Source organism: Camelus ferus, chromosome 4 (assembly GCF_009834535.1).
Source record: "Camelus ferus isolate YT-003-E chromosome 4, BCGSAC_Cfer_1.0, whole genome shotgun sequence".
NCBI classification, from domain to species: Eukaryota; Metazoa; Chordata; class Mammalia; order Artiodactyla; family Camelidae; genus Camelus; species Camelus ferus.
In genome coordinates, this window is record NC_045699.1 from 44,967,060 (window position 1) to 44,993,322 (window position 26,263).

Sequence of the window (26,263 nt, forward strand, 5' to 3'; positions counted from 1 at the left end):
CAATCTGCGTGGCTGTGAGAAGTGATTAACACAACACCCACTGGGAGCGCTACCCCCCACGCTCGGTACAGCAGGCGCGGGGCCATCACGAAGGAGGCTGCAGCACACGCTTAAAAAGGGGCACATGAGCACATGACATCATTCGGAAAACCGTGCATCCTGCTCACCGAGCGAGCATTTCCTGTGAGGGATGCACTGCCGGCCGGGCCGAGACCAGAATCCCAGGGGTGGAGACTAATATAGTACATAATGCATGGGATGCAGTCTCACAGGGAACCGGCTGGGTGTCAGCTAATCTCTCGGACTTACTGAGTGCCTACTCTGTGCCGGCTGTTTGCTAAGGATTGGGGAGAAGTATGTACAGGCGGGAAGTAAGGGGAGAGGGTGGGGGTTGAGTCATGGGGCTGGGGTTCAAATCCTACCTCCCTCTGCACTCCAATCTGACCCTTGAGATCCTAGCCAAGGCCCTGCACCTCCTGGGGCCTCAGTTTTCTCATTTTCAGTGATAACCCCATTTATCCCGCATTCGCTTGTTAAGAGGGTGATACACCTGATGGTCTCAGCACAAGATTCAGGGCCTGCACTTTTAAGTCTCTGGAGAATTTCACTCTAGGGCTGGTATATGGAATGACGAGAAACTGAAAAAGCAGTCTGGGGGCAATTCACAGGGCGAGGGGCAGTCTTGGGAGATGGGACTTTATCCTGGAGGTGATGGGAGCCACTGAAGGTTTCAGAGCAGAGCAGGGACCTGAGACTCCAGCAGAGGAGGGAGATGATCATCACGGTCTAGGGAAGGGGCAGTAAAAATGGACCAGCAGTGCTGGGGAGAAGCAGGGAGGGAAAGGTGCAGCAGGGATGGGACTAGGCTGCTGATTAAAGCTGGAAAGTCTCTGGAGAAAACCCAAATCAAGAGTGTCAAGGTGTCCAACCAAGCAGACGTGGGGCAAAAACATTATTGTAGCTTAAAAATAAATCTAATTTACAATCAGGGGGCAGGATTTAGTATACATTTAGCTTTTCAAAAATTCGCTGCATGATGAGCTTTGAAAGGAGGATGTAAGATGTGGACAATTTCACAGTCCTTCCTACTAGTCATCCAAAGTAAGGGAGGCCATACAGTGTGGAGAGAGAAAGCACAGGGCTAGGAATCAGGTGACGCGAGTTCTAATTCCGACTGGCCAGACTCGTCGGTGGCCTTGACTTTCTAGAGTCTTGACAGTGACTCCGTGAACTGGTTGCTGGGATTGGGCTTTGCTCCCTGAAAACTTACATTTGCTTCTCCAGAGGGACAGCAGGATCCACTCTCTCTCCCAGGATCCCACAGAACTCGGGGCTCCCATGTTTGATGGGCTTGAAGCCCCCTCCAGGAGCTCGAAGCTGGCGCCGCCGGTCCCGGGAAGGCGAGGGGGATGACTGCCGTTTCTCGTTGCCGTTAAACTGGGCTGTGGGGGAGAGAGAAAGTACACAATTACCGGGAGCTCAGCGCAAGGAGTTACTGGGTGGCGCATAGTGGGGTCCTAGGGGATGGTTCTCTCTGGGGCTCTACAATTTGCAGGAGGAAGATCTCCAGGTAATGAACAAACATAGCTGAAAAGATATGGGCTTCCTAAAACAGGGTGTGCATGAACTGTCTAAACCAGATGATGCAGTTGATGGGCTGGTTTGTCTCCCAATGCCACGGAGCTCAGCCCTATTCTCAAAGGAACCCTCCTGCAACCTCCATCAAAAGGGGACATGGCACTCCGAGGGTGCTCAGTCTCATAGTCAGCTCTCAGGGAGAAAGCTTTTCCACATTTTGTGCCAAAACCTGCCTCCAAGTGGCTCCTTTCCTCCTCCCGTTCTCCCACCCCACCTGGAGCTGTACTGGCCACATCTGGCCTCTTTCTCCTGGGACTCTCTCCTAGAGAGTTTCAATGGAGGCTTGTGCTGTATCACACAGATCTGCTTCTCTTCACTCAGGCCCCTGTGTGGGCCCCACACACAGCCCGCCACGTCCTGGGCCCAGCACCCAGGGGAGGCTGCAGCAGGCCTGGCACAGTGGGACGGGCTCTCCCCCTGTGTACTTTCCTCTCTGCCCTGGACCTGTGAGAGTGTCATTCACCCCATGGACTATGGAGAATGCCACTTGAGGGTAGGACCCTGGAGATACCCCACAAAGAGCAGAAAACATGAGCTGAAATTGGATTTGCTACAAGCATTCCTGGAGACCAGCTGGTCCACCTTGCAAATAATCTCTCTGTGCCTTAGTTTCCTCATATGAAACATAGGGATAATGACTGTACCCCTCCACGGGGTTGTTGTGAGGATTCCGGCAGGTGATGCACAGCGATCTCAGCAGAGTGCCTAGCATGTAGTCTGTGCTCAGTGTGGGCACAATAGTAAGCACTTCACAGAAGCTTCCAAACGGACCTGAGTCCTCCTCCTAAGCTGGCCAGTGGTTAGCTGTGTGCCTTGGCTAAGCTGTTCAACCTCTCTGAGGCCCCATTCCCTACTTTACCAGGCTGCTGTGGAGATCAGATGAGGGAATACATCCCAAGGGCCCGACACACACAGTGTGCTGAGTAAACTGGGTCAGGGCCTACAGACCATGTTCCCAAGGCCATGACCAGCCCCAGGCCCACAGACACACACTGGCAGAAATCTGCCCCTAGCCAGCAAGCATGGACGTGGCAAGCAGTCCTCCAACCCCAGCCAGACACATAGTGATCAACCTCACATTCACAGAAGGTGGCAGGAAACACCTGCTCTGACTGTGATGTGCTGTCCCTGGGGACCGAGGAACTTGAATGCACTTGTATGCCTCAGCCATGGAGCAAGGCTATCCATCAGGACTGCAAAGCTTTTCCTCCTTGCTGAGATACTCTTCTGCATTAATCACTATGGAAAACAGCGGAGAGGTTCCTGCCAACAGAAGGCTCCAGACACGTTGGACCCGTGTGTGTGGTCACTCTCATGACTACATCCGGGTCCAGCAGGCTGTCTGTCCACCTATCCCACTCCTAGACTCTCATTCACATGTGCCAGGTACAATTCAGGGCTGGGAAACAACAGTGTGCAAGACACACAGAAATCCCTGCCTCAGCAGTCAGAGTCCCAGTGAGGAAAGACAGACAAGTGAAAACTTCACAACACACCCGCTGGTGCTGAGTGCTCTGGACAAAACAAAAGCAGGGCAGGGAAGGCCCCTCGAGGGTGACATCTAAATAAATGCCTGGAGGGAAGGACAGGCAAGCCAGGGGGACATCTGAGGTAAGGCCATTTCAGGCTGAGGTTGGACCTTAGGACCTGGTTACCTGTCTAGTCTCGGGTCTCACCATGCCCCCTTCCAGGTCATGCTCTCTGCCTCCCATCCTGATTTCTTCCAACCTGTCCACCTGATTGCTCTTCAGGAGTCACCTCTTCCAGGAAGCCTTCCCTGACCTCACCCTCTTCCCAGACTTTAGCTTGATCTTGGCCTAAGCACTAGCATCCTTGTTTGGCTCCTCATGAGCCCCTCAAGGGCAGGGGCTGTACCATATTTGCCCTAACCCCCCATGCCTAGCACACACCCACAACATAGTAGGTGCTCCATGAATGAATGAACTTAATGAGCTGCTGTTTCACTTTATTGGGGAAAAATATCAGTTTTCATACCAGATAAATTGGATAAAACCTAATAACATCCCAGTCAACGCTGTAATTCCCCTCTGAATTAATTTACACATTTGCCTGCAAGCTTAATAATATAGCCATACATTTTAGAGGGAACAGGTGGTGATGAATGACAGGCTTAATTAGGCAAATCATTTCACCTAAAATAAAAATACACAAACTCCAAGTGCAGTGATTCAGCAGCACAAGAGAAAAAAAAAACTGTTAAGAACAAAAGCTCCAAACACAATTGCTTTCATTCCTTCTAATTAAGTTTCTCTTTAATCTGCAATTTAAAATGGCAATTCTTTTAATTTAGCGATTTTCTGCAAAAGATAAAGGAAGACACAGTCCTCAAAAGAATATCCACATTTAGAGAAAAAAATATGCCACTCTTGTGTGTTGTTAGAAAGACAGAACCTAATTAATTCCACCTATAGGCAATTACAAATGGAAGTGAGAGTTCCGTAGGAGGGAGGGGAGACTTGGGGGCAAGGCCAGGCCTCAGGAGCCCTTCTGCCTTTGGTAGGATGATAGGGGACAAGACCCCTGGTGGCAGTGGGAGAAGTGGCCCTATTAATGGTTCCACCAGCCTCTGTCTCTGGGGCAGGTGAGATGGCCCCTTCGTGATAGTCCAAATATCCTTCCAAAAGTTCCTGTCTGTTGACAGGCCTCATCCTTTGAGACCAAGTTCAGGTGTCCCCACCTTCTGGAGGCCTTTCTTCCATCTAGATTAGCCTCTGACACTGGTGGTCCCCTTCCTACTTGTATTATAGACTGTATACCAATTCCAAATTGGCCCTTAAGCTGGGTCACTGCCAATGACAGAAGACAGCGTCCCACACAGCCATGCTAGCTCTAACCCTCCCAATAACCCTGCCACCCTGTGCGTAATAAGTGAGGGACTGGGGGCCCAGAGGAGGTGAAGAAGCACTCTAGGGTCTCAATGCTAAGGGGTGGGGCCCTGTGGGTGACCAGGGTGACCTCACCCTCATGTTCTCCTTTCCCACGAGGACACTGGAAGAGCTGGGGGGGGGGTGGGCAGGGGCTGTGCCTCACTTGTCTAGTCTCTGGAATGATCACCCTCCTCCTCCATTTGTGTGACTTCTATATCTAGAAGCTTCTAAGGTCTGGAACAAAAGCCCTTCATCCACAAAGCCTCCCCCATCCCATCTGCTGAGACCCACCTTCCTCCTGGGGGGCTCACAGCACTTGGCCCTTCTCTGGTAGCTCAGTGAGTACCCACGTCACTCATCCCAGTCAGCCGGGGTGTTCTGACGGGGCAGTGCCTGGGATTGATTTTATTTCTCTTCTCCCTCTCCAATCTCTAGTCTGCCCCGAAACCAACTTCAGTGCTTGGTATGGAGACAGTGCTTAGTAAATGTTCGCATAGATGACATAAATGTGTTCCTTCAGGGTCCAGCTCCTTCCTGTTTATCATTCAGTGCTGGCCAGAGAGATCAGGTTCCCAAAAGCCAATGGGCCTCTAAAGCACAGCTCTCTGGGCTCAGGAACCCCTGCCAGCTCCCAGTTCCCTGGGATGGAGGGCAAACTCCTCATTCTGGTGCTCAAGGTCCTCCATGACTTGGTGACAACCTGACCCTCTGGGTTCCACACCCACCTCTAGGCTCCAGTCACAAAGGATGGCTGGTCCCAAATTCATTATCTGCCTCCCTGCCTCTTGGCCTTTGCTTTGCTGTGTCTGCCTCCTAGAATCCCTTTCTCCAGTATCTGTGTGTGCAAAAAATCTAAGTCATTCTTCAAAGTTCAGCTCCAAAGCTACCTCCTAGGGGAAGTCTTGTCCCAGATCCCCCCAAGTGGAATTCATTTCTCTTCTGAACCACACCTCCCCTGTCTATGCCACTGTCTGATCCCACTGCAGTCTTTGTTAGTGTGGTGTCTAGGTGTCTTCTCAGAACTGGATGGAGATGGGGCCTCCTGCCTCTTCCGAACCTCCACATGCCTGACACACAGCCAGCTCTAAGGAACAGCCCAGGGGCTGTGACAAAGCCAGGGAACAGAGGAAATTCATGGGCTTAGTGTCATGGAAAGGGTGTGGACTTTCGAGTTAGGAAGATCTGGATTTGAACCCTGCCTCTGCCACTACTGTGTGACTTTGGGCAAGTTTCTAAACTTCTCTAAGGCTTAGCTGCCTCTTCTGTAAAACCAGGCTGACAATACCTATACCATAAAGGATTGTGGAGGTTGTTAGTAACAGATGATGTACCAAAGTCCAGGCAGGCCCCCTGTAAGGGGTGGTTCCCTCTCCACACCGTCACATCCATGCTCAGAACAGCTCCCTTTCATGTAGTCCAGAGGGTGCGGTGCCTTGTATCAGAAACCACCATCTTTTTTCCTTAACCTGTGCTGAAATTCCTAAGTTGGATGCTCCAAGAGGACAGGACATTGTTTTGTTCAAAGCTGAATTCCCAATGCCGAGAACAGTGCCTGATATACAGTGGACGCTCAGAATCTGTTGCAGGACTGAATCTTCACCCAGATTCGTGGTCGGTAGGAACAAAAGACTTCATTCATCAATCAAGAAAGGAACCTTAGGAGCTAGATTCCCTCCTCAAATTATTTTAAAATAGTTGGAAAAATGGCTTAACTTTCACTGAATGCTTCCTGGGCACTAGCGGGCACATGAGAATGTCAGGTGACATTTTCCTCTGACCCTCACAGCAGACCTAGAAGGTTGGTGCTACTTTGTCTACCTTTTTATGAACGGGGCCTGCTGCGGCCAAGGAGCCTGCCCCAGCTGATAGGAGCAGGCTGCCACACCAGGTAGCGGGCCCCAGACCCCAACCCTTGACCCCTCTGCTTTGGAATCGAAGCCCTGAACAGCCTCCTCAACTGGGGTGCCCTAGGAGTGCCTTTATCTGGGGATGAACAGGGAGAAGAGTCAACAGTCTGCCAAACATCCTCCAGGCTGACAGCGAGTGTGGACAGCAACCCCCAAGGACAGGGACCATTCACGAGAAACTAGACAGGAGCAAAGGCAGCCCAGGGCCTTGAGCCCCGGGTGAGGCCTATGACGTGCTCCACAGTCAGTAGCTACTTCTTTCTGGCTGGCCTGGGGCCTCTGGCCCTCTCAGTTCTCCTGTACAGGACAGAGTCCTTTAAGCAAAGGCAACGAGGGTTCGAGGATTGAAAATAAGACCCCACGCATGAAGTGCCTTGCAAAGAACTCCTGGGTGCTGAAGAGGCTTCCGATCCTGTGTGGATGAGGCAGAAATGAATACAGGGCTGACAGGAGGGGCCTGGACAGTGCTCTAGGCCTGGTGTTCTTGGATGTCCTACCATTCTGAAAACACAAGGGCACAGAGAACAGGACAAAGGCGTCCAAGGCACCCCTTCCATACAGTTCTAGGGGCCGTTTCCTCCATGCTGTGGAAGACCTGGCCTTGATGCTGGTGGGTTTGTGGCGGGGGGACAGGCGGGGAGTGGGGAGGGCAGGGGTGGAGAGGCACAGAAGGGGCTGCTGCCCAGGTAGTTGTGAGCCCCCAAGAAGGGGCAAGGAGGGAGACTGGGCATTGGTTCGGGAAGGCGGGGGCCCCACACGACCCAGAGTATATGGAAACACCATAACCTTTCACAATAGTGTGCAAACACTTGCATCTGACTAAAACCCTGTTCCCATGAATGGTCCTCTGCTGCCTCAGCTTCTTAAACATACATTCTGCATCATCTCACCTGCTCCTGACAGCAAGACAGAGATTAGACTTCCCATTTTCCAGATGGAGAAAGGTCCAGAGAGGTGAAGCCCCCTTCTTGGCAGCAGTTCAGGAGCAGGCCTCACTCTCCCCTCTCCCCGTGAGTGAAAGCTGTACTTCCAGGTAGGTTGTAAGACACGGGCAGGCAGCTCAGCAAATGTTTGGTTTGCTTTTCCAGGATTGCCAACAAGAGGCCTCTGTGTTCATCTCGCAGGCACACGCAGGCCCCAGGGCATCAGGCTGCCACATCTTGAGGGCCGTGCCTGAGGACAGAAGTCCTCATTGTGAGGGCGGTGGCGGTGGTGACTCCCCGAGAAGCAGGGCATCGGGAAAGCTGTGAGGCAGGCGCCGGGATGCCGCCCGGGCTCCAGGAATGCCATCTGGTTTCAGGAACGCTGTCCACGCATGCATACCCAAACCTGGGCCTGGCACCAGGGGGAGTGCCTTTGTCCTACAATTCTGCACCCCACAAAGGAGACATGGACACCACTGCCTGGTGCAAAGAGCCCACCCCAAGGGCTGCCACTTGGCTACAGGAAATGTAGGGATAAATTCTGATGAAAATGATGAAATGACACAAAAACAAAGGATTTTACAGCTGCCGAAGCAATCCATCTTCATTATCATAATTCATATTCTGGATGAGAAATGACAGGTAGGAAAAGAGACTGAATTTCCCCACATTAACTGCTAGACTTGAACTTGGACTTGAACCCAAGTCTTCTGAATCCCAGGGGCCTCTAACAAGTTCAGCACAAATCCTGTCTACAGTGTAACACATTCTCAAAAGCAACAGTGACAGTGATACCAAAAGCCAACATCCACTGAGCACTCACTGTGCCCCCGACTCTCAGCACCAATTACCACCCTGTTTTACAGATGAAGAAACAGGCAACTTGCCCCTGGTCACCCCGCTAGCAAGTGGCAGCATGGGGCTTTAAACCCAGACCCTACAGCTCTGCTAGTTCTGGGCGGGGTTCACTGTCAGATGGAGAATGCCTGCTCAGGTCTGACATAGTGTGTCTCCTGATGCTTTCACCTGCAGACACTTAGAATCCTAGGGCCTGGGAAAGGGACCCCATCCACAAGCCTCAGAGGACCTGCAGGGAGCAGGCTGGGCATTTGTAGAAATGAGTCTCCGCTCCCAGGAACCCCAAAGCCCTAGCCCAGCTGCTTACGTGTCTGCTGCTGCTGCCCCTCCACAGACGGCGGTGAGAGGAGGGAGAAGCCACAGGAGGGGACAAGCAGGTGCATGGCGATCAGGGGGCTGCTTGCCACCCACTGGCACACCACTTTCCCCACCCCAACGTGGCATCTGAACTCACGGGCCAATCCTCAAACATCCAGGGACACACTCTCAGCTTCAAGTTCAGACCAGAGATGACAACCACAGTCGTCAACAGTCACTCAAAAGTCCCACCCTTGTGTAGGTCCCTCAGCCTCATTTGGAGAGAAGACAGGTATACAGCACAAAGGAATGACGTGAAAACACACTACCTCTGTGAGTAGGGCTGCATGATACCTATGTATTCTGTGTCCTGGAGAGAACTTGGGATGGGTTCTCCTGAGACCTGATTTATTCGATAATTCAGTGAATATCTTTTTGTTTGTTACGTGCCAGACACTGATCTAGGTGAGGACCCAGGTGTGAACAAGGCCAGCAGAGTCTCTGAACTCACAGAGCTTAAAAATATCCACGCGAAAAAAATATATATCCACATGAAGCTCTCAGACCTGCCAAACAAAAGAGCAAAGATAGTCTACTAAATCTTTGGGTTTTTTCCACCCAGGAGACAAAGGCACTTGAAGAAACATTTCTATCAATATAATTAGCAGGCAAACCAAAGCTATGAAGCACCAGTGTTTTTCTTTCTCTCTTTTTTTTTTTAGGTTACTAAATGAATTCATTCATATGTCAAAGAGAAAAACCAACTGGAAAAACCTGTCCCTCAGTAACGTATCAGCCAAAGGAAGCGAGTGATCCCAGTTTTCTCGTTTATACCCCCCTTCTCTCTGCAGACCTGCTGTTCACACATGTTAAACATTAATTACAACTGTTACTCATTACATAGCAAAAAGCTCCGAGTACAAACACAATTGTTAATTTCCTCCCAGGCCCAAGGCATTCTGGGAAGCTGAGCAGGGGGCAGGAAGCATCGGGAGCCCCAGTGGGGCCGATGGCGAGGAGGAGGCAGCACACGCTGGGCATGCAGGTGATGGTGGCAGATCTAAGATTCCCTGTGAAACCTTCTGCAGAGGCCAAGCCTGTTTATTCTGAGCACACAAGGATGAGACATGGGCTCGGTGGGAACAGTGAGCCTGGAGCAGGATCTGACCCACTCAACGTTAGCACTACCAGCTTCACAGCATTTGTGTTTCACAGTGACAGTGACAAGTCACAAGCTCAGCATGGAGCAGGCACAACTGCTTCTGCCTCGAGAACAATCCAAGCCACGTGTCACCAGCACAGGTAAAGGGAATGTTCAGACCTGTCCTTTACACACTCAAGATGTCAATGCAGCAGTGGAGAGAGCACCTGACCTGAGCTCATGAGCTGTGTAACCATGGGCAAGCCACTCACCCTCTCTGAGCCTGAGTAGTGACATCTAGGTGATGACAATGAAACCACACCCACCTTGCAGGACTTCAGAGGGTTAACCCATGCCAGCTTCATAACTGGTGCTCACTAAGTTTTAATTTCCTGCCTTTCCTCCACTCCCCACTTACCTTTATAGGATTGTTTTAAATTAGCCAACTGAGCTGGCTCAGAGATGACTCACAGTTGTTTAGGAAATAAACATACCTGGGACCTTACTTTCCCCTTTCTCTGCCCTTCGATCCTCACTTGATAAGGCTGGGGAAATGTCAAAACTCAACATGGGGGGATGGGAAGGGAGAAATTGGGAGTTCAAGATTTGCAGATACTACTATATATAAAATAGGTAAACAACAAGTTTATACTGTATAGCACAGGGAACTTTATTCAGTATCTTGTAGTAATTTATGGTTAAAAAGAATATGAAAACAAATATATGTATGTTCCTATATGACTGAAGTATTGTGCTGTACATCAGAAATTGACACATTGTAAACTGATTATACTTCAATAAAAATATATTTAAAAACAAACAAACAAAAAACTAAATATAGTGCCTGGCCAAGGGGTGACCAATGCAGCATTAGCACCCCCCAAGCTGACAGTGACAAACGTGCATCTGGTGATTTGAGAAAAAACCATTGCACACCCATATGGAAAGTGGTAGGAGCCCAGAAGGGCCCCAGCCCAACCTGGGATGAGGTTGGGAAGGGACTGGTCATGTCATGGAAGGCTTCCTGGAAGAAGTGGCACTGACACCCCCAGAGCTGAGCTGTGACACCCCTTCCTTAACTCCTTGACCCCAGTACCTAACATGTAGTATGTACTGAGTATGCTTTAGGTTCTCAAATTGGGGTCCCCAGATCAGTAGCATCAGCGACACCTGGGACCTTCTTAGAACTACAAATTCTCATGCCTCATCCCTGGAACCTACTGAATCAGGGTCCCAGCAATCTGTTCACTGCTTCCTCTGGGTGTTTCTGCTGCACGCTGTGGGCAAACCAACCAATCCACAAACGTGTCACAGCTACAGTGGGGAGGGGAGCGGGGGGAGAAGGGCAGTGGGTCCCTCTCACACCTGGGGACTAGTGGCCCAACCCTGAGGAGGGGCTGAATAAAAGACTGAAAAACCGGGTGGTTCATGGTGAGAATTATTGCTGGAACTGAGGTGGAGTATTTCACAACCACTGAAGTGTTGCTTTCCATGCCATCCATGCCTCCCATTGCCAGGAATAACTGGGAGTGAACATCATAAATGGGCCCTCTGTGCCCCCTAAATACCTCTTTATGCAGTATTGTTTTAATGTATAAAATTAAATTTTATTTAATACAGTGAGCCTTCCCTGAGCACCAATAACCATTCTTTCATGCGTGACCCTTTAAAGTTTACGATGTCTTTTCATCCAGATCTTTTCCTTTGGTCACCACAGAAATCCAGTATGATAAAGGTTGTGACTGTCCCCGTTTTATAGATGGGAAAACGAAGGCTCAGGAAGACTGAGCAGCCTGTCTGAGGTCCCACAGCTGCTGGGTGGTGGAGGTGGCATGTGCACTTGGGATTCTCTGACTCCTTCTACTTTCTGAATGGCTCCTGACACGCAAGACAGTGTGTTGAGCTTTCCAGGGCAGAGAAATTGGCCAAGGAGCTAATGTGGAAGACAGAAAATACCCAGAATAAGTACGTTCAGCACTGAGTCATAGGACTATCTTCTATTTTTGCTGGGAGGCAGGCCCATCACTGGCTGAATCCAGGACGTTGCCTGAAAAGTAGCTTCAACAGAGACAAATCTTTAGACGGTGAGTCAAAAAATGCCTTTGTTTCTCTGAAAGATCTCGAGGGTGCCCTTCCCCCACTCTGTTGCTGCCCAGCTCCTTGAACAAGCACTCTGATCACTTGCTTCTCAGAAGCAGTTGCAAATCATTAAGGACAGAGCTTTTAACTTGACCCACTGAATTAAAAGGAAACACCAATCCATCGTCTGTGTACGGCCTGACTGGCTCTGCTATGAAGGCTCCAGCAGTTTCTGTCCCTCCCTCAGCCTCAGTTTCCCCAGTTGGACAAGGGGGAGTGGGATGCCATGGCGTGGGGACCCCTTCCTGTGCTGAGGGGTGGCAGACCATGACCAACCCGTGGGATGGCTCTGGTCACTCCCATGGAGACACAAGCCTCCAGAACTTGGGCTCCTACAGCATCCTCAGCTGGAATCATTCCAAGTGGGAACACACACCCCAGGAATGTATCCTACCAGCTGCAGACACAGGGAGAAATTGGGCAAGGGCAATGAAAGGCATGTGACACTTCCCGTGGGCTCTGGGAGGGTGAGGGCTCCAGCCACATTATATGCAGCATCTTGGAAGGCATCAGGGAGCCCAGACATCGACAGGGTTAGGGCTTGGGCTCTGCAGTGGGTCTTAGCAGGTTCAAATCCTGACTCCATGGCTGACTAGCTATGGGCTCCTGGGAAAGTTATTTCTTCTTATTGGACCTCAGTTTCCCTATTGTAAAAGGAGGAAACTAACGTCCCAGAGGGCGGGTGTGAAGACGGAAAAAGATAACGCGCACAGAGTGCTCTGTACGTGTCAGTACTTACCCCATGTGGTGCCCTTTAAGCCTCACCAGGACCCTCTGCAGCAGGCACATTTTCCCAGTGAGGGACTAGAGGCCCCCAGGACAGGTTCAGTCCCTGTCCTCCCAATGGCCACTCAGAGATGTGAAGACTCCAAACCCATTCCACCGTGAGCCCAGGTCTGTTTCTCCAAGTTATCCACCCAGCTCCTCGGCCCCCTCTCTGTGTGGCCACCTCCTGTGCAGGCTCCATTGGTCCATCTCATAATTTGTGCCAAAAAGCCCAGGGGCTGGTTAGACACTCCGCACCAACCAGTGCCAAGCAGTACCACCCTGAATCACCCAGTGTGGCCTCACCCAGGCTTCTTCTCCTGCCCCACACTCCTAGGGCAGGGAGCTGTATCTGGGGCTGAACCTGCAGGCTACTCCCAGGTGAGTCAAAGCAGGGAAAGGACTCAGTCCAGCCAGCTCTGAAAGCAGGAGTGTCTGCCAGGTAGGAAAAGGGCTGACACCTTGATGGAAGCCACACCACCTCTCTGTGGATAGCAGGGCTGCACCCTGTTCCCTGCAGCCAGAGGTGAAACTGACTGGCATCTGTCCTGGGCTCTGGGATCAACTAAGGTCATGCACTTAGTGCATGGGATGGGACTCTGGTGCTGAACGGGTTGAGGCGGGGGTTCTGGCTGAGGCTACCAATAGCTTCCTAGAGGGAGGGCAGGCAAGGAAGGCCCAAGGCTTTTTGGAGAGCTTGTGGTATCTCTCATTTGCCTGGCCACAGAATTCTGAGAGAAGGGAAGACTTACATTCCCAAGAAGCTGGAACTACATTACACCCTGCAATAGCTGTCTTCACGACAGACGGGAAGTGATCATTAAGCCTTCCTGAAAGGCTGCACTGGCTGAGAAGGCCTACTTCTGTGAAGAACACTGAAGCATCCCTTTGAGAAGTGACTCTTCTCACAATGCAGTGCAGGACAGCACTCTGAAAGGTGGAAAGCACTTTTGCTTTGTAGACTGAATCAGAGAGATCAGTCCTGGTCTCTGACCAGCATGCTGGGGTCCTGATGGACCAAAGCATGGAAACATCCTTGGAGGGGCTGCAGGCCAAGTTCCTGATGTAGCGCAAACCCCTCAACACCAGTCCTGCCTTGTTCAAGCTTCTGCTGGTAAACCCCAGGGAGAGGAAGTTCATGATTCGCTTGCAGGTACACCTGAAATCCTTACCACTCACCTGGACCCTAAATCTGTATGACTCTTCCTTGGTGGGCCCAGCTCTGCCCTTTGGGAGGGCCCCACACTCCACACCTTTGGAAAAATCTGAAAACACTGACCAGTTCCCTCATGTGAGCTGAATAGGCAGAATCAGAATACATGGGTCGGAAAGAGATGGTAAGGATTTTGCCCAGTCGCCTGTACCCCAGCTACAGATCCTACACCCCAGGCTCTGGAGGCCCATCACAGAGAGCTTCCGAGGGCCCAGATAAACTGTGTGGGAACATCAGTGTGGTAATAGGAGGACGGGGCCCAGCCAAGCTCTGCCTCGCTCCCTGACACCACCAATGACGTGCCAAAGCACATGCCCCATACACTGCTGACTGAGGTGGGAACATTATCCTTTGTCTCTGAGCAGCCACACTTCTGGGTTTACAAATGGAGCCGTGGCAGCACTTCAGCAACCCAACTGAGCTGTTTCAACTCGTCCTTATTACCTGACAGGTGGCCCATCCACCTCACTCCACCTGCACTCTGGGGCTAGGAAACAGGACGGTGTTCCTGCCTGCCAACACCGCATCCAACAGGCTCTGTCCACAGACGTGGGGAGGGATCTAGTCAAGACTAACGGCTGCCGCTTACAGCATCCCTCCAGCCCGAGTGAAACAGCTTCCTTCTATGCCCCAGAAATCAGAGCCGAGCCCAAAACAGCATAATCGGTATCCACTCCAGAGCAGGACACACAGAGATAAGGGACTTGATGAGACACACGGGGATGTGATTCTGGGTCTGTCTTCTACCAGCAGCCTAAGAAGTTGACCTACAATGACACTTGTGAAAGCAAGTCAGCAATATAAAAGCAAGTCCAAATGGATATCTGTGGCTCAGAAACTTATCTGGAGACAGTTCTATCTCAGACCTTGTGATCCTTTATGAAAAATGAAAGGTATAGAAGTTCTAAAACCGGCTTTGGGCAGAAGCGGACAAGTCCTGGCCCCAGAGCCTTCTGAAGAGATGATGGCTGTCCTGTAGGCTCAGTGCTTTTAACTTTAATGTGCCCACGAATCACCTGGGGGGTCTTTTAAATCAGATTCTGACTCTGCAGGTCTGGGCCGGGGCCTGAGACCCTGCATTTCTCACTAGCTCCCGGGTGAGTGACACTGCTGGTCCAGGGCCACATGTGAGCAGCCAAGCACCAGACTAGACGAGAGCATCAAAGGTAACATGACCTGCAGGGTGGTCAGCCCAGGAGGGGGCGGGACGCCACAGGCCCCTGGTGTCCAGGAGAGGTGTCACATGAGCCCTCTAGCCCTTTAATGCAATTGGGGTTTGTGAAGAGCCACCTCTGGGGCAGTATCAGCCCCCTTCTAGCTCCTCTCACACCCGAGAGTAGCACGCCTTGACCAGCCGTGCCAGGACAGTCCCTGGATTCCCGTGCCGAGGGAGGAGGAGGCCGTGAAATGCACGGGAGAGACCTGAGGTGACCAAGGACCTTCAGTCACACGACCACTCTCGTCTCTGGCATTCAGCCGGGCGCTGCCAACCTGGCAGGAGGGCCCAGCATCCACAGCACTGACTCTACACAGTGAGAAATGCTGCCCCAGGGTTGTGCGCAGGGAGTTCAACAGGCCCGGAGAGGCAGCAAGGGAGCCCATGGGACATGTGGCCGTGTACCAGGAGGGCTCACAGTGACGGTGACACATCTGAGGTGGGCCTCAAAGGAGGGGTGGGACTTTTCCAGATAGGATACAGCAGGGAAGGGCACTCAGGCAGAAGGAATAGGACTCGCACAGAGTGGCTACATCCAGGGGATGGTGAGTGGTATGCGTGACAACAGCCAGAATCTTGACTGAGGGAATCAAGATGAGGGCAGGACAGAGGCCTCACTTCCAGGGCTAGAAAGGGAGGAAGGGTCTAGTTGTGCATGAAAAAGGGAGCTTCCAGGCAAAATGAATCTTAAATTAAAAACAAAAACTCTCCCTTTATGACCTGCAATGTAGTAAGAATTAAATTAGTCATTTGATGTCTTTTTTCCAATGCCTAAACTCTTAGACACATAAAAGTTATTTGCATCTGACTTTCCACCTTTTAACATTAAACATAAGCATTTCCCTGGGTTATTATAAACTCCTGGTCAATGTCACTCTGTAGTGGCTGCACAACATTCCTTTAACCAATCCCCACTGCTGGACATTTGGGTCGTTCTCCATCTCTCACCATCATCATGCCTTCTCTGCGCTTTAGATCGTAACCTTGACCTGGATCCTAAGGACTGGTACTCAGATCAAAGGGTGTGAACATGGCCTAAGAGAGGTAACACATGTGGCAGACTTATTTCCCAAAAGGCTGAGGGAGAGGAGTTTCAGTGCTGTGATGGACACTGGATTCTAGAAAACCAGTCTCAGGGTGGGGAGGAAGGGAGGCATCTGAGTCATTCAAGGGGCTCCTGGCCAGGGGGAGGGTTGGCCCCTGAGGTCAGGATGTGCCCACGGCCTGTGCTGTGTCAATGGGCTCATGCTGAAGCTGGGACAGGAACGCCGTGGCCCCGGATACACGCAGGCCTATCACAGGTGTGAGATGGGATGGAGCCACTGGGCTCTACCAGGTACAAAAGGAACCACTCTGCAGACTGGACCCTCCTCACATTTGAGGGGCCCAGCCATACGTGAAGCCCTGTGGTTTACATGAGCAGGCAGGGCCGAGTGTGCTTACCCTCTTTACAAAGCTGAGCACCATGTGGGCCAGCAACCGCCCCCGAGCAGGGCCGCTGGTTCCTTACCTGCCAGAGCTGGGATGGTGACCCGGTTCCACTCCCACGGCTGGTCGTACTCGTCGGCGGGCCTGTCGTCATCCTGGGGCAGCTTGCTCTCCCGCAGTCGGGGGCTGACCGTGCTCTCTGAGTCTGAGTCGACGCTTTGGCCCTCGGGTTCATAAGGGGTGTCGTATAATTGGATGCCTTTGTGCTGCGACCGGACACTTTCCTGCCTCTGAAATTCTGCAGTCAAAAAGGAGGGAAGCAGAGATATAAAGGATGCATAGTACAAGCTTCATCACCTGGGACCTGGCAGGTGACACCCACCAGCCACCACCCAGAGAGGTGGGGACTGCACAGGACAGGCCTCTTTGCTGCATTTAACTGTTCCTCTCCGCCCCTCCCCAGGGCAGTGCCCCTGCTCTCACTGGTCAAGTCTTCCTCACAAAGATCTCAGGCTTTGAACCAAAGGACAGAATCAGAAACCTCATGACCACTGTCCAAGGGTAGGGCCCAGACGTGAGCATGATGTTCTGGGTATGTTCTGACACCGGCCCAGAACACAGAGTTCTTTCCCCCTTGCTTACAGATGAGTGGTGGGGACAGGGTCCTTCCTCTAGGGAAATTGCCCATCCTCTGGACTTGTCACTCCCTATCTGTCAAATGAGGAGATTGGGCTAAATGACCCTCAAGTGTCCACCAAGCTCACATGTTCATTTTGAAGACCTAAGAAGCCAAGAGCCATCCCCAGGGGACTGTTTTCTCCCCTAAAGTCCCAGGAGTGACTGTTTTCCTGCCCTTCTACCTCCCCCAGGGCCTGCCTGTCTTCTAACACACTGAATACAGCTAAGAAACTTGAGAGAGCAGATGTCCAATTTCACTTCTGAATAAGGAAGGAAAGCTCTCAATCTTCTGCAGAGGATACCAGGTCCTGGCTTGAGTCGGGGCTGAGGAGTGGCAGCCAGTCTGAGGACCCAGACAGGGCATGTTCCTTTCAGCTGCTGCTCATTCCTAAGACGCCAGCAGTGGCCGAAAGATGGATGCCAGGATGCCACAGTCAGGTGCTTCTTTGCCAAATAGGGATGGCTTATTTGCTTTGATCATAAACACCCACTTTGTGCAGGGCCCACAAAGGACGGGGGAGAGGAAAGGGTTCACTGTCGAGGCTGCTCTCAGCAAGCCCACTGTTTCCAGAAGAGAGACAACGGGTACGTAAATCACCTTTGCTCTGCGGCAAAGGGGCTCCTGCAGGGCCTGCGAGGGACGAGGCAGGAAGAGAGAGAGGTGGCATTTGAAGTGGCAGTTCTGACAAGCGGAAACAGGAGAGGGACAAGATTCCCTGTGGTTGGACCAGGACAGTGCAGCTGGAGAGAATGAGCTCACTGCCTACTTTCTCGTTTATTCGATAAAATATATATAACATTTAACTTTTGCCATTTTAACCATTTTTAAGTGTACAAGTTAGTGGCATTAAGTACATTCACGTTGTTGTACGGCTACCACCACCTTCCCTCACCAGAACTTTTTCATCACTCTAAACTGAAACTGTCCCCCGCTAACTGTCCCCAGTTTCCTTCCCTCAGCCTCTGGCAACCACCTTTCTACTTTCTTTTTCTTTTCTGGTTTTTTTGGGGGGGTGGGGTGGGGGAATTAGGTTTACTTATTTTTTTTAATGGAGGTACTGGGGATTGAACCCAGGACCTTGTGCATGCTAAGCATGTGCTCTATCACTGAGCTACACCCTCCCCCCGCTTCTACTTTCTGTCTCTAATAATCTGACTACCTAGCTACCCCATATAAATGGAATCGTATGGTATTTGTCCTTCTGTGACAGTCTTATTTCACTTAGCACAATGTTTTAAAGGTTATTTCATGTTGTAGCATGTGTCAGAATTTATTTCTTTTTAAGGCTGAATAATAATTCACTGTCTACTTTTGCTGGAGTACCAGGTCCAAGGAGGTGAGAGAGGGGAGGTGAGGCTTGATGTGAAGCGGTGAGGGTAGTGAGAGCGTGCTGTTCTAATGGACTCTTGAGGCACTCTGCAAATCAGAGTTCTGATGGCATAAAGCCACAGTAGAAGCCCACGGGAGTCATGTGCCCTGAAGAGCAGCTGACAAAATACACTGACGACGTCAGCCCCTCTGAGCAAGAGCATTCTTGTAGCTTGGGCTTCATGATTCAAGGCCATTCACAGGAATGGCAAAACCCCACGCCGCGCACAGGCCCTGACTCAACAGAAACCAACTGATGCTATGCACTGACCTTTAGTGTTGACATTAAACAGCGCTATGGTAGCATCCCCTAAACTTCATTTAGTCACATACTGACTGCGCGATTTTGCCGTTTTTGAGTACCGCCTGGATTATTATATGCCATTTTTAAAAACTGACAGTTTCACTTTTTAGAGGAAATAAAATTCACTTAAAAAGGAGGCTATTAATCACCACCCTATAAGCCATTATCCTCTACCAAAAACAGATGATAAACATAAACAGAATAAACGAGAACAAAGCCAGTTAGGTAGGTACTATCGCCAGGAAGTAAGTCCAAGGCTCACTCTCTCTGCTGAAGGGAGCCCCGCAAGTACTGGAGAGCCGGTGGGGGAACTAGCAGCAAACCGAGACACTTTCTTTGGCAAATAAGAATAACCTTCTCCTTTTAGAAAGAAAAAGAATAAAAAGGGGAAAACTTCACTATGTGGTTCTCAGGCCACCTAAAATCGTGTCTCCTTTGAGATGTCCCATACTTTGGCAAAACACGGCTTTGTCAGGTCCCAGGAGTAAACTGGGGTGATTTATTAGTTTTGGGGATGATGCTTTCCTTTTTATGGGGGAGGAAGAGGAGAAGGGAAGAGCTATAAAAGACAGGACTTGGTCACTTTAAGTCGAAGACCAATGTAAAGTACTGGAGACAACTCTGTAAATCACGAAATCTACCAAACTATCTGATCAGTGCTTTGTGGGGTCATCGTCATCCTTATCACTCCTGGCCTGGTTTAAGGAGTACAGTCTAGCCTCTTGTCTTTGGAGAATTCTGAGGGCTAGGGACACTGGGAATGCAGCTGATAGGCACGGACCCACGAACGCCACCTTCCACTTCATCCTCTCTCACAAGCAGGAACAGCAACCACTAACATGTACTCTACAGTTTACAAAGCACTTTGCATGCAAATCACCATTTAATCTTGGGCCACAAAGCAACTCAAGGATGCACTTCTGTGGGCCCCCAGCAATCAGGAGCATCTTCACTTGCTCTCTCAAGGAGCCCAGTTGCAAACAGATGTTCAATGAATGTGAGTGGGATACAAGGATGACAACTCACAGCCAGAAACCACTCTTTACCCCCAAATTCAGTTAACTCATTAAAGTCCCTGACCACAGTGATAAGGTACCTGTAACAATATGACAAATGCATACAGTTTAGTATTGCACAATAGTCAGGAGAGATGGATATTCCACATGAACACCAGCCTAAAAGGAAAACATGTGCAGTGAACAGATTAGCTATTAAATCAGAAGGACTTGTGCATCCATCTCTCACACAGGATTTATTGTTCTGAAAGCATCTGCGCCTTACCAAAGCTGAGTTAGTAATGGCATGCAGTTAGGGCAGGGGATGTTATAATGGTAATCATTAAAACGAGCTTCCCCCTGTATTACATGGTGAATTCAAATTTTCATTAAGGTTCCAACAATAGGGAGCAGTTGAGTAAATTATGGCACGCAAACTGGATGGAATATTAAGCAGCCATTAAAATGATGAATCTTAAGATTATGTAGCTACATGAAAAAGTGTGCATGAAATTATGCTAAGTTAAAAAGTGAAATACAAGACTGTTTATGTGTTGAGCAAACTGTAAAATGCGGGCTTTCTAAATTAGTCCCGGGCAATGTGAACAATGCCCCAAAGGAATTCTACTCCTTGCTTAGGACTTGCTGAATACTGTTATTGCACACTTTGCTCATAGTGTCTAAACTCTCATGACGGCAATGTTGTAAGTACAGCTACACATGAATAAAGGGCGGAAAACCTGATACAGAAAGGTAAATAGTTACTGTGTACAGAGGAAGGAATGGTTGCATAATTATTTTTAAAAGTTGTTTTAAATAATGAATAAGGATGCTAGTAAAGAAAAATGTAATTAAGAAAGGATCACATGAAAGTAAATACGATTTTAAGCAGGTTGGGCTTATAGGAACTGTGTGTTTCGGAAGCAGCTGCCTTTGCCCGAGAAAACACCCATTTAGGGAGCATCTCCTCTCCCAGGAGACGTTTGCCAAGAGCCCCAGGAAGTTAAGGGCCATTGTGCCAGGCCAGCTTGCCAGACATCACTGTCTCCTGCCTAATGACCAGGTCCATCCTCCTTATTACCCAGACCGATCTGTGACCGTCCAGAGACTAATCTAATAGGGGAGCTGGTGACCATATGTTTTAAGTCACAAGTTATCTGGACATCACCATCTATAAATTCATGGAAAATGACCTTTAATCTTGGGTGGCAGCCTGTGATTTTATGCCTCTTAGGCAGGGAGCAGAATCAGTAAATTGACAGGGTAGGGATTTCTGTTGACCTCTAGAGTAGAAAGGTTTTTAAAGTGGAACTACATACAGAGAAAGAAAAAAAAATAGAGTACTTTCTTTTACAATCAGAGAATGTCAGAACTGGAAGGGGCCCTGGGCACATTCACCAAGGGCACAGAGCCAGGAGGGTGAGGCTGGTGTGCCGACCAAGGACTGTGACCAGGAGAAGCAAAGGCCAGAGTGATCATCTCAGCAGGTGATCTTCCGAGAGAGGGGCCCAGGACAGATCTAGGTGCGAACCAGGAGCCTCCTGAACGGCTCTGACAAGTGTTCAGAGATCTCTACATCCACAGGCAACAAGCTCCATTTTGCTCTGGTATTCCCCAACTCTGTGCCTCCCCCTCACAGTTTTGTTTGTTTTTGTTTTGTTTTGTTTTGTTTTTTCTTTTGGCTGCCAGGAAGCTCAGAGTTAATTCTGATGTTTAACCCAGTAGCCATGTTAGCTTTGGTACTGGGTCAATCGACTTTCACTCGCCCTTCCTTCTACATGGGTCTTGACATCTATCCTAACAGCTTCATTATATACATTACCTTTTATTATGAATAGCCTCAAATCTATATATTTGAAAGCAGGCAGACACACATCTAAACGAAAAAGATGAGAAGAAAAGAAATCTTTTCTTTATCCCTTTAACCTTCCTTTCAGGAACAGAAAGAGGAGGGCAGGGCTCGGCTTCAGCCTCTGGGGAACTGAGGCTGAGGACAGCAGCGCAGTGCAGCCCTGGTGCACCCAGCCTTCCCCAGCAACATGGCACCCACCTGTCCTCACACCCAGCCAGACATCTACCGAATGCCCAGAACAAGAGCTCGATGGAGATGAACCAGACACGGTCCTGGTCTTCAGGGAGCTCTCGGCGAGAGAGGGCCAGAGCCCCCAAGACAACAGAGGCAGCTTAGGGTCCTCAACAGCGAGCAGACGTGACACTACAACTCAGTTGGAGGAAACCTGGGAGGGCCTTAAAGTATTTAGACACGAAGTTGTGGCCTCATGGTGTGGCAGGGAAAATGGGCGTTTGATGAATGCAGAGCCAAGGAAGAGGCACAGGGGCTGGAAGCACAAGGTATAAGTGGGGGAGATGGGCTGTCCAGGGGTCCAGCAGGTGAGGAAGCCGAGGCAGTGGAAGTGATTCTGGATAGCCCTGAATGCTGCAGGACAGCACTCCCAAGAGTGTCTAAGGAGAGGTGCCCTATAACCTCCGTGTAGGGTAGAACTGGGCGGGGAGAGGCTGGCACAGGTGTGCAGGTGCCTAGCTGGAAATGATAGATGCTGGCCGGCAGGCCCCTCACTTCTAATTTTCCCAGCTGGCTTGCCTGGGAGTCCAGATTAGATGCCAAATCACAGAGTGGCAGAGCTCAGTAGAGAGGTGCAGCCAAAAGAGGCCTCCATTCCCGGGTCCTGCCATCACCGCTCAGCCTAAAAAACCTCTACTCAGCCTGTGATGGGCATGCCTGGCTGTGCCATCAGAACTCTATGGTCTAGGGCTGCACTACTAGAGCAATAATGGGGCTGCCATGACACCAGCCACCTGTGGGGAGGCAAATCCTGGGGTCCAGGTAAGCGACAGGTTCAACAGCACAGCACAGACTCCTGGAGCCTGAATCCTGGCTTCAGCAGGGGACCCAGGGTAAGCTGCCCCAGTTGCCTCATTCCTGGAGGGGGAACAACAGTATCCAACGTGGAAGGATGTTATGAGGATCAAATGAATTAATCTATGTTCAGTGTTTAGAACAGCACCTGGTGCACAGAGAGCACTCCAGGAATGTTGGTATCATTTCCTGGGGCTTCCATGGAACACCACTCCATGAGCCCTCCTCCTCTGAGATCACCCTTCGTCCCCCACAGCACAGAAAGCCTGCTTACAAACTCTAACAGGACAACCCTGTGTTGAAAATGGAAGGGCTTCACCAGCCATCTCTGAACCTACTTCCATTTCTGGATCCACAATTTCGGATTTCAACTGCACGTCTCCACCTGGGAGCTTTGCACAACTCTTGTGCATAACACGAAACACACAGGGGAGGGCTCAGTGCCCAGGGGTCTAATGACCACATTTTACAGATGGGGAAACTGAGGCCTGGGGAAGAGAAGAAGGCCCCAGGTCCTCTAACTCCTAGAGCAGGGCTCTTCTTCCTGCCTGTCCAGACGCTCCTGACTTCTCTTTATCAGACTGTCTTGTTTGTAACCTTCTGGAGGCAGAGGCATCTATTTCAGTCAGGTCTGAGGTGTTAAAAAACACACCTAGCCCCACAGCCCAAGTGAGGAGTTCCACGGGAGCAGTGGGCGGCTGCTCCCAATTAGACACGCATCTGAAACCCAGCCTGGTTCTGAGGCGCCACATCAAAGGGAAGACAACGGATGTTCCCCACAACTGAACTGTTAAAACATCTGCTGGAGAAAGACCCTCCTCCTAACCGGGGGTCTTCAACGAATGCCTGAATTCAGGGGTCCCCCGGAGGCTGAGGTGGTGCACGGAGCAGCAGGGGTCCTGGGTGGACACTGCAGGCCAGCAAGGGCAGGGCAGAACGGCTAAGAGATGGAGCCTGGACACCAACCCAACACAACACAAGCAGAGGTCCCACCTCCTCCTCCTCCAACTAGTCCGGTTTCCGGAGCTGTCTAGAAGCCAGGAGACTGACTAATTGGAGCTCTCTTACCGTCTCTTTTCTGGGCATGCACAGAAACACCCCAGAAAAAAGAGGATGAGCTCTGCAGATCAGGCGTGTGGAGCAAGAACAACGGTCACGTCCGTGGAAGCAGCGCAGGCCTGTCACTGCCCGGCGGGACCTGCACCACTTGCTCTTTTACGATCAGCCCAAGGGCGAGGGGAAGGCCCAGGGCTGAGTCAGGGTGCCCAGTCTGCTCCCTTCCCTCGGTCACCTGCACAGGGACAGGGTCTCTCCCGAGGACCCGGTTCTGCAACACCAAAGGGGGCCGGTGGGGGTTCGGGGTTCCGATGACAACAAATGTGCTTTCCTCACGATTTAAAAGGCCATGCAGGGCCTCTTCGCAGAGCTCTTGGGAGCTGTCTGCAATTATGGCCGGGCCCTCCACCCTGCCCATCACTCTGCTCTCCTCCAGTGACAGCCTTTGCGTGCAGAGGCCTCTGAGCGGCTGCAGGCCTGAGTTGTGTCGCCATCCCCCGTGGAGACTCACTGAGGCGAACTCGCTGCTCCAGGATCCTGGCTGCTCCCAGGCTCCAGGCAGCACATCAATGAGCATCCATTCAGAGCAGCAACTTTCTCAGGAGACAGCTTTCTGGCTTCCTGTCGACGGCAAGACCCACATTCACAGGCAAGCGGAGAGACTGCCTGCCTTTCTTTCTCAAACATCCACTGGACCTGTGACTGGGTGCTAGGGTGGACCCCAGGCTCCCCCCATCCCCAGAGGACTTGTAGTTCAGCGAGAGAATCAGGATGCCAACGTTCATGAGGACTCAATTAATAAGTTACGAGCTGCTGAACACCTGGCTGTGCCAGGCACTGTCCTGAGCATTGGCTGCATGTCCTTCCTCATCCCCATGACACAGACAAGGTGACAGTATTCTATAGGACAGACACTGAGGCTCAGACAGCTCAGAGTCCCCACTGGGACCAACCTGTTCTAAAGTGGTACAGACAGTGGCAGCTTGGTAAAGGCAGAAAGCAAAGGTGGTCCCAGGGATTTTGAAAACCCTTAAGAAGGAGGTGGCATTTCATAGGCTCTCAAGTCCTAGTGAAAGGAGGCCTCTTAAGGGCCACGGAAGCCAAGGGGCCTGCCTAGTGTGACAGACAGTGAATGGGGCGGAGGGCAGAGGTAGACTACACTCAAGGAAAGAAGGAAGATGCAGACAGGTGAAGACGAGGGCCCCAGGAGAAAGAGCAATGGAGGCAGGGCAAGCACAAGCCAAGTTGTAGACAGGGGAAAGCTGGAGAGATTGTGAGGTGAAAATCAAAGCCTGTGAGTTGTCCTGAGCCCAGTGCTACTGAGGAAAGGAGATGGGGAGTGGCTAGAAAAGGAAATGGGCTGGGCTATGGAGGGCCCTGAGTGCCAGGAGAGGGAGCAGGAAACTGCAAAATGTAGACCAGGTTTGTGCTTTCACACACACACACACACACACACACAAAGCCTTTTGAAGGCAGGCAGGAAACACCAGGGTGTGGCAATCAGTTGCTGATGACCTGAAGGTCCGGCCTCCCAAACAATTAGGGCTCCACCCTTTCAAGAAGTGGATGGAGGATGCCCAGGGCTCCAAAAGGAAAAACACATTCCTGCAAACAGCTCCTCAAAGCGGAAAAGCAAGCATTTCTCCAAGATGAGGGGCAGAGGTCAGGCTGGTACTAGCACTCTCTGGTCAACCCTCAGAGGGGCGGGTGTCCCCTGACCCCTGTGTTACAGAGGCCAGACACAGTCCAGCCTTGTGGCTTCCGAGTACTGACGGACTATACTTATAAAGAAGGCTAGTCGCCCCACTGGTGCAATCTTCCAGTCTGCTGGGCACGGCAGGTCTCAGCTTCCAGGGGCCTTGGGCCACACTCTAATGTGATAAAGCCACAGGGAACAGACGTTCATGCCAGACCAGCTCAACTACACCCCTCACAGAGCAGCACCACCTGCCCTTTCTCTTGGAACCTCCCAGAGTGAGTCTTGGAGGAGCCATGACCACGCCTAAGTCCCTTCCCTACCTGAGCAGTCAGAAATCTGCAGCTCAGACAGGCTGATTTGTTCAGCCAAGGTCTGGGAGATTCAACTCTCAACACACTTCAAGAATTACTGAGTGCTGAGTGCATGCGGTGTGCCAGTGTCAGTGCTAAGTGCTTTGCCTCCATGTTCTCACTCAGTTCTCACAGCACCTCTACAAGGGGTGCTGTTGGCATTACCACTTTAAAGATGGTCACACGGTAAGCCAGTGATGGAGGCAGCCTTGCTCCAAAGCCCACACTCTAAACCACGCAGCTGTCTGCACCACTTTTCCAACACCAGTTGGTACTCCCTCCACTCCACCAGGTCCAAAATAACATAACACGTTCAGGTAGGCAGGGGAAGCAAGCACTGGAAGAGCTGAGTCCTAGCTCCAGCTGCTGGTCCTAGCTTCACCGTACTGAGTGATGCCAGGCAGATGACTGACTTCCTCCCTCTAGTCATCAGTTTGCTCCTTTGTCAGGGTAACTTGGGTCATCTTGGGGTTTATCTGACTAGGACCACACATAGGTCCCTATAGGAATCATTAGGCAGC

General features: G+C 50.9%; 1 protein-coding gene across 1 annotated transcript in view; it reads right to left on the reverse strand.

Moving 5' to 3' along the window:
* Nucleotides 1-26,263, reverse strand: part of SHB (SH2 domain containing adaptor protein B) — a 125,945-nt gene that overhangs the window by 27,713 nt on the left and 71,969 nt on the right. Inside the window, exons 3-4 of the mRNA XM_006187784.3 lie at nucleotides 16,496-16,711; nucleotides 1,271-1,442 (exon numbers count right to left, since the gene is read on the reverse strand). Of these exons, the coding sequence (XP_006187846.3) occupies nucleotides 1,271-1,442; nucleotides 16,496-16,711 (388 nt within the window). The remainder of the gene's footprint in view (nucleotides 1-1,270; nucleotides 1,443-16,495; nucleotides 16,712-26,263) is intronic.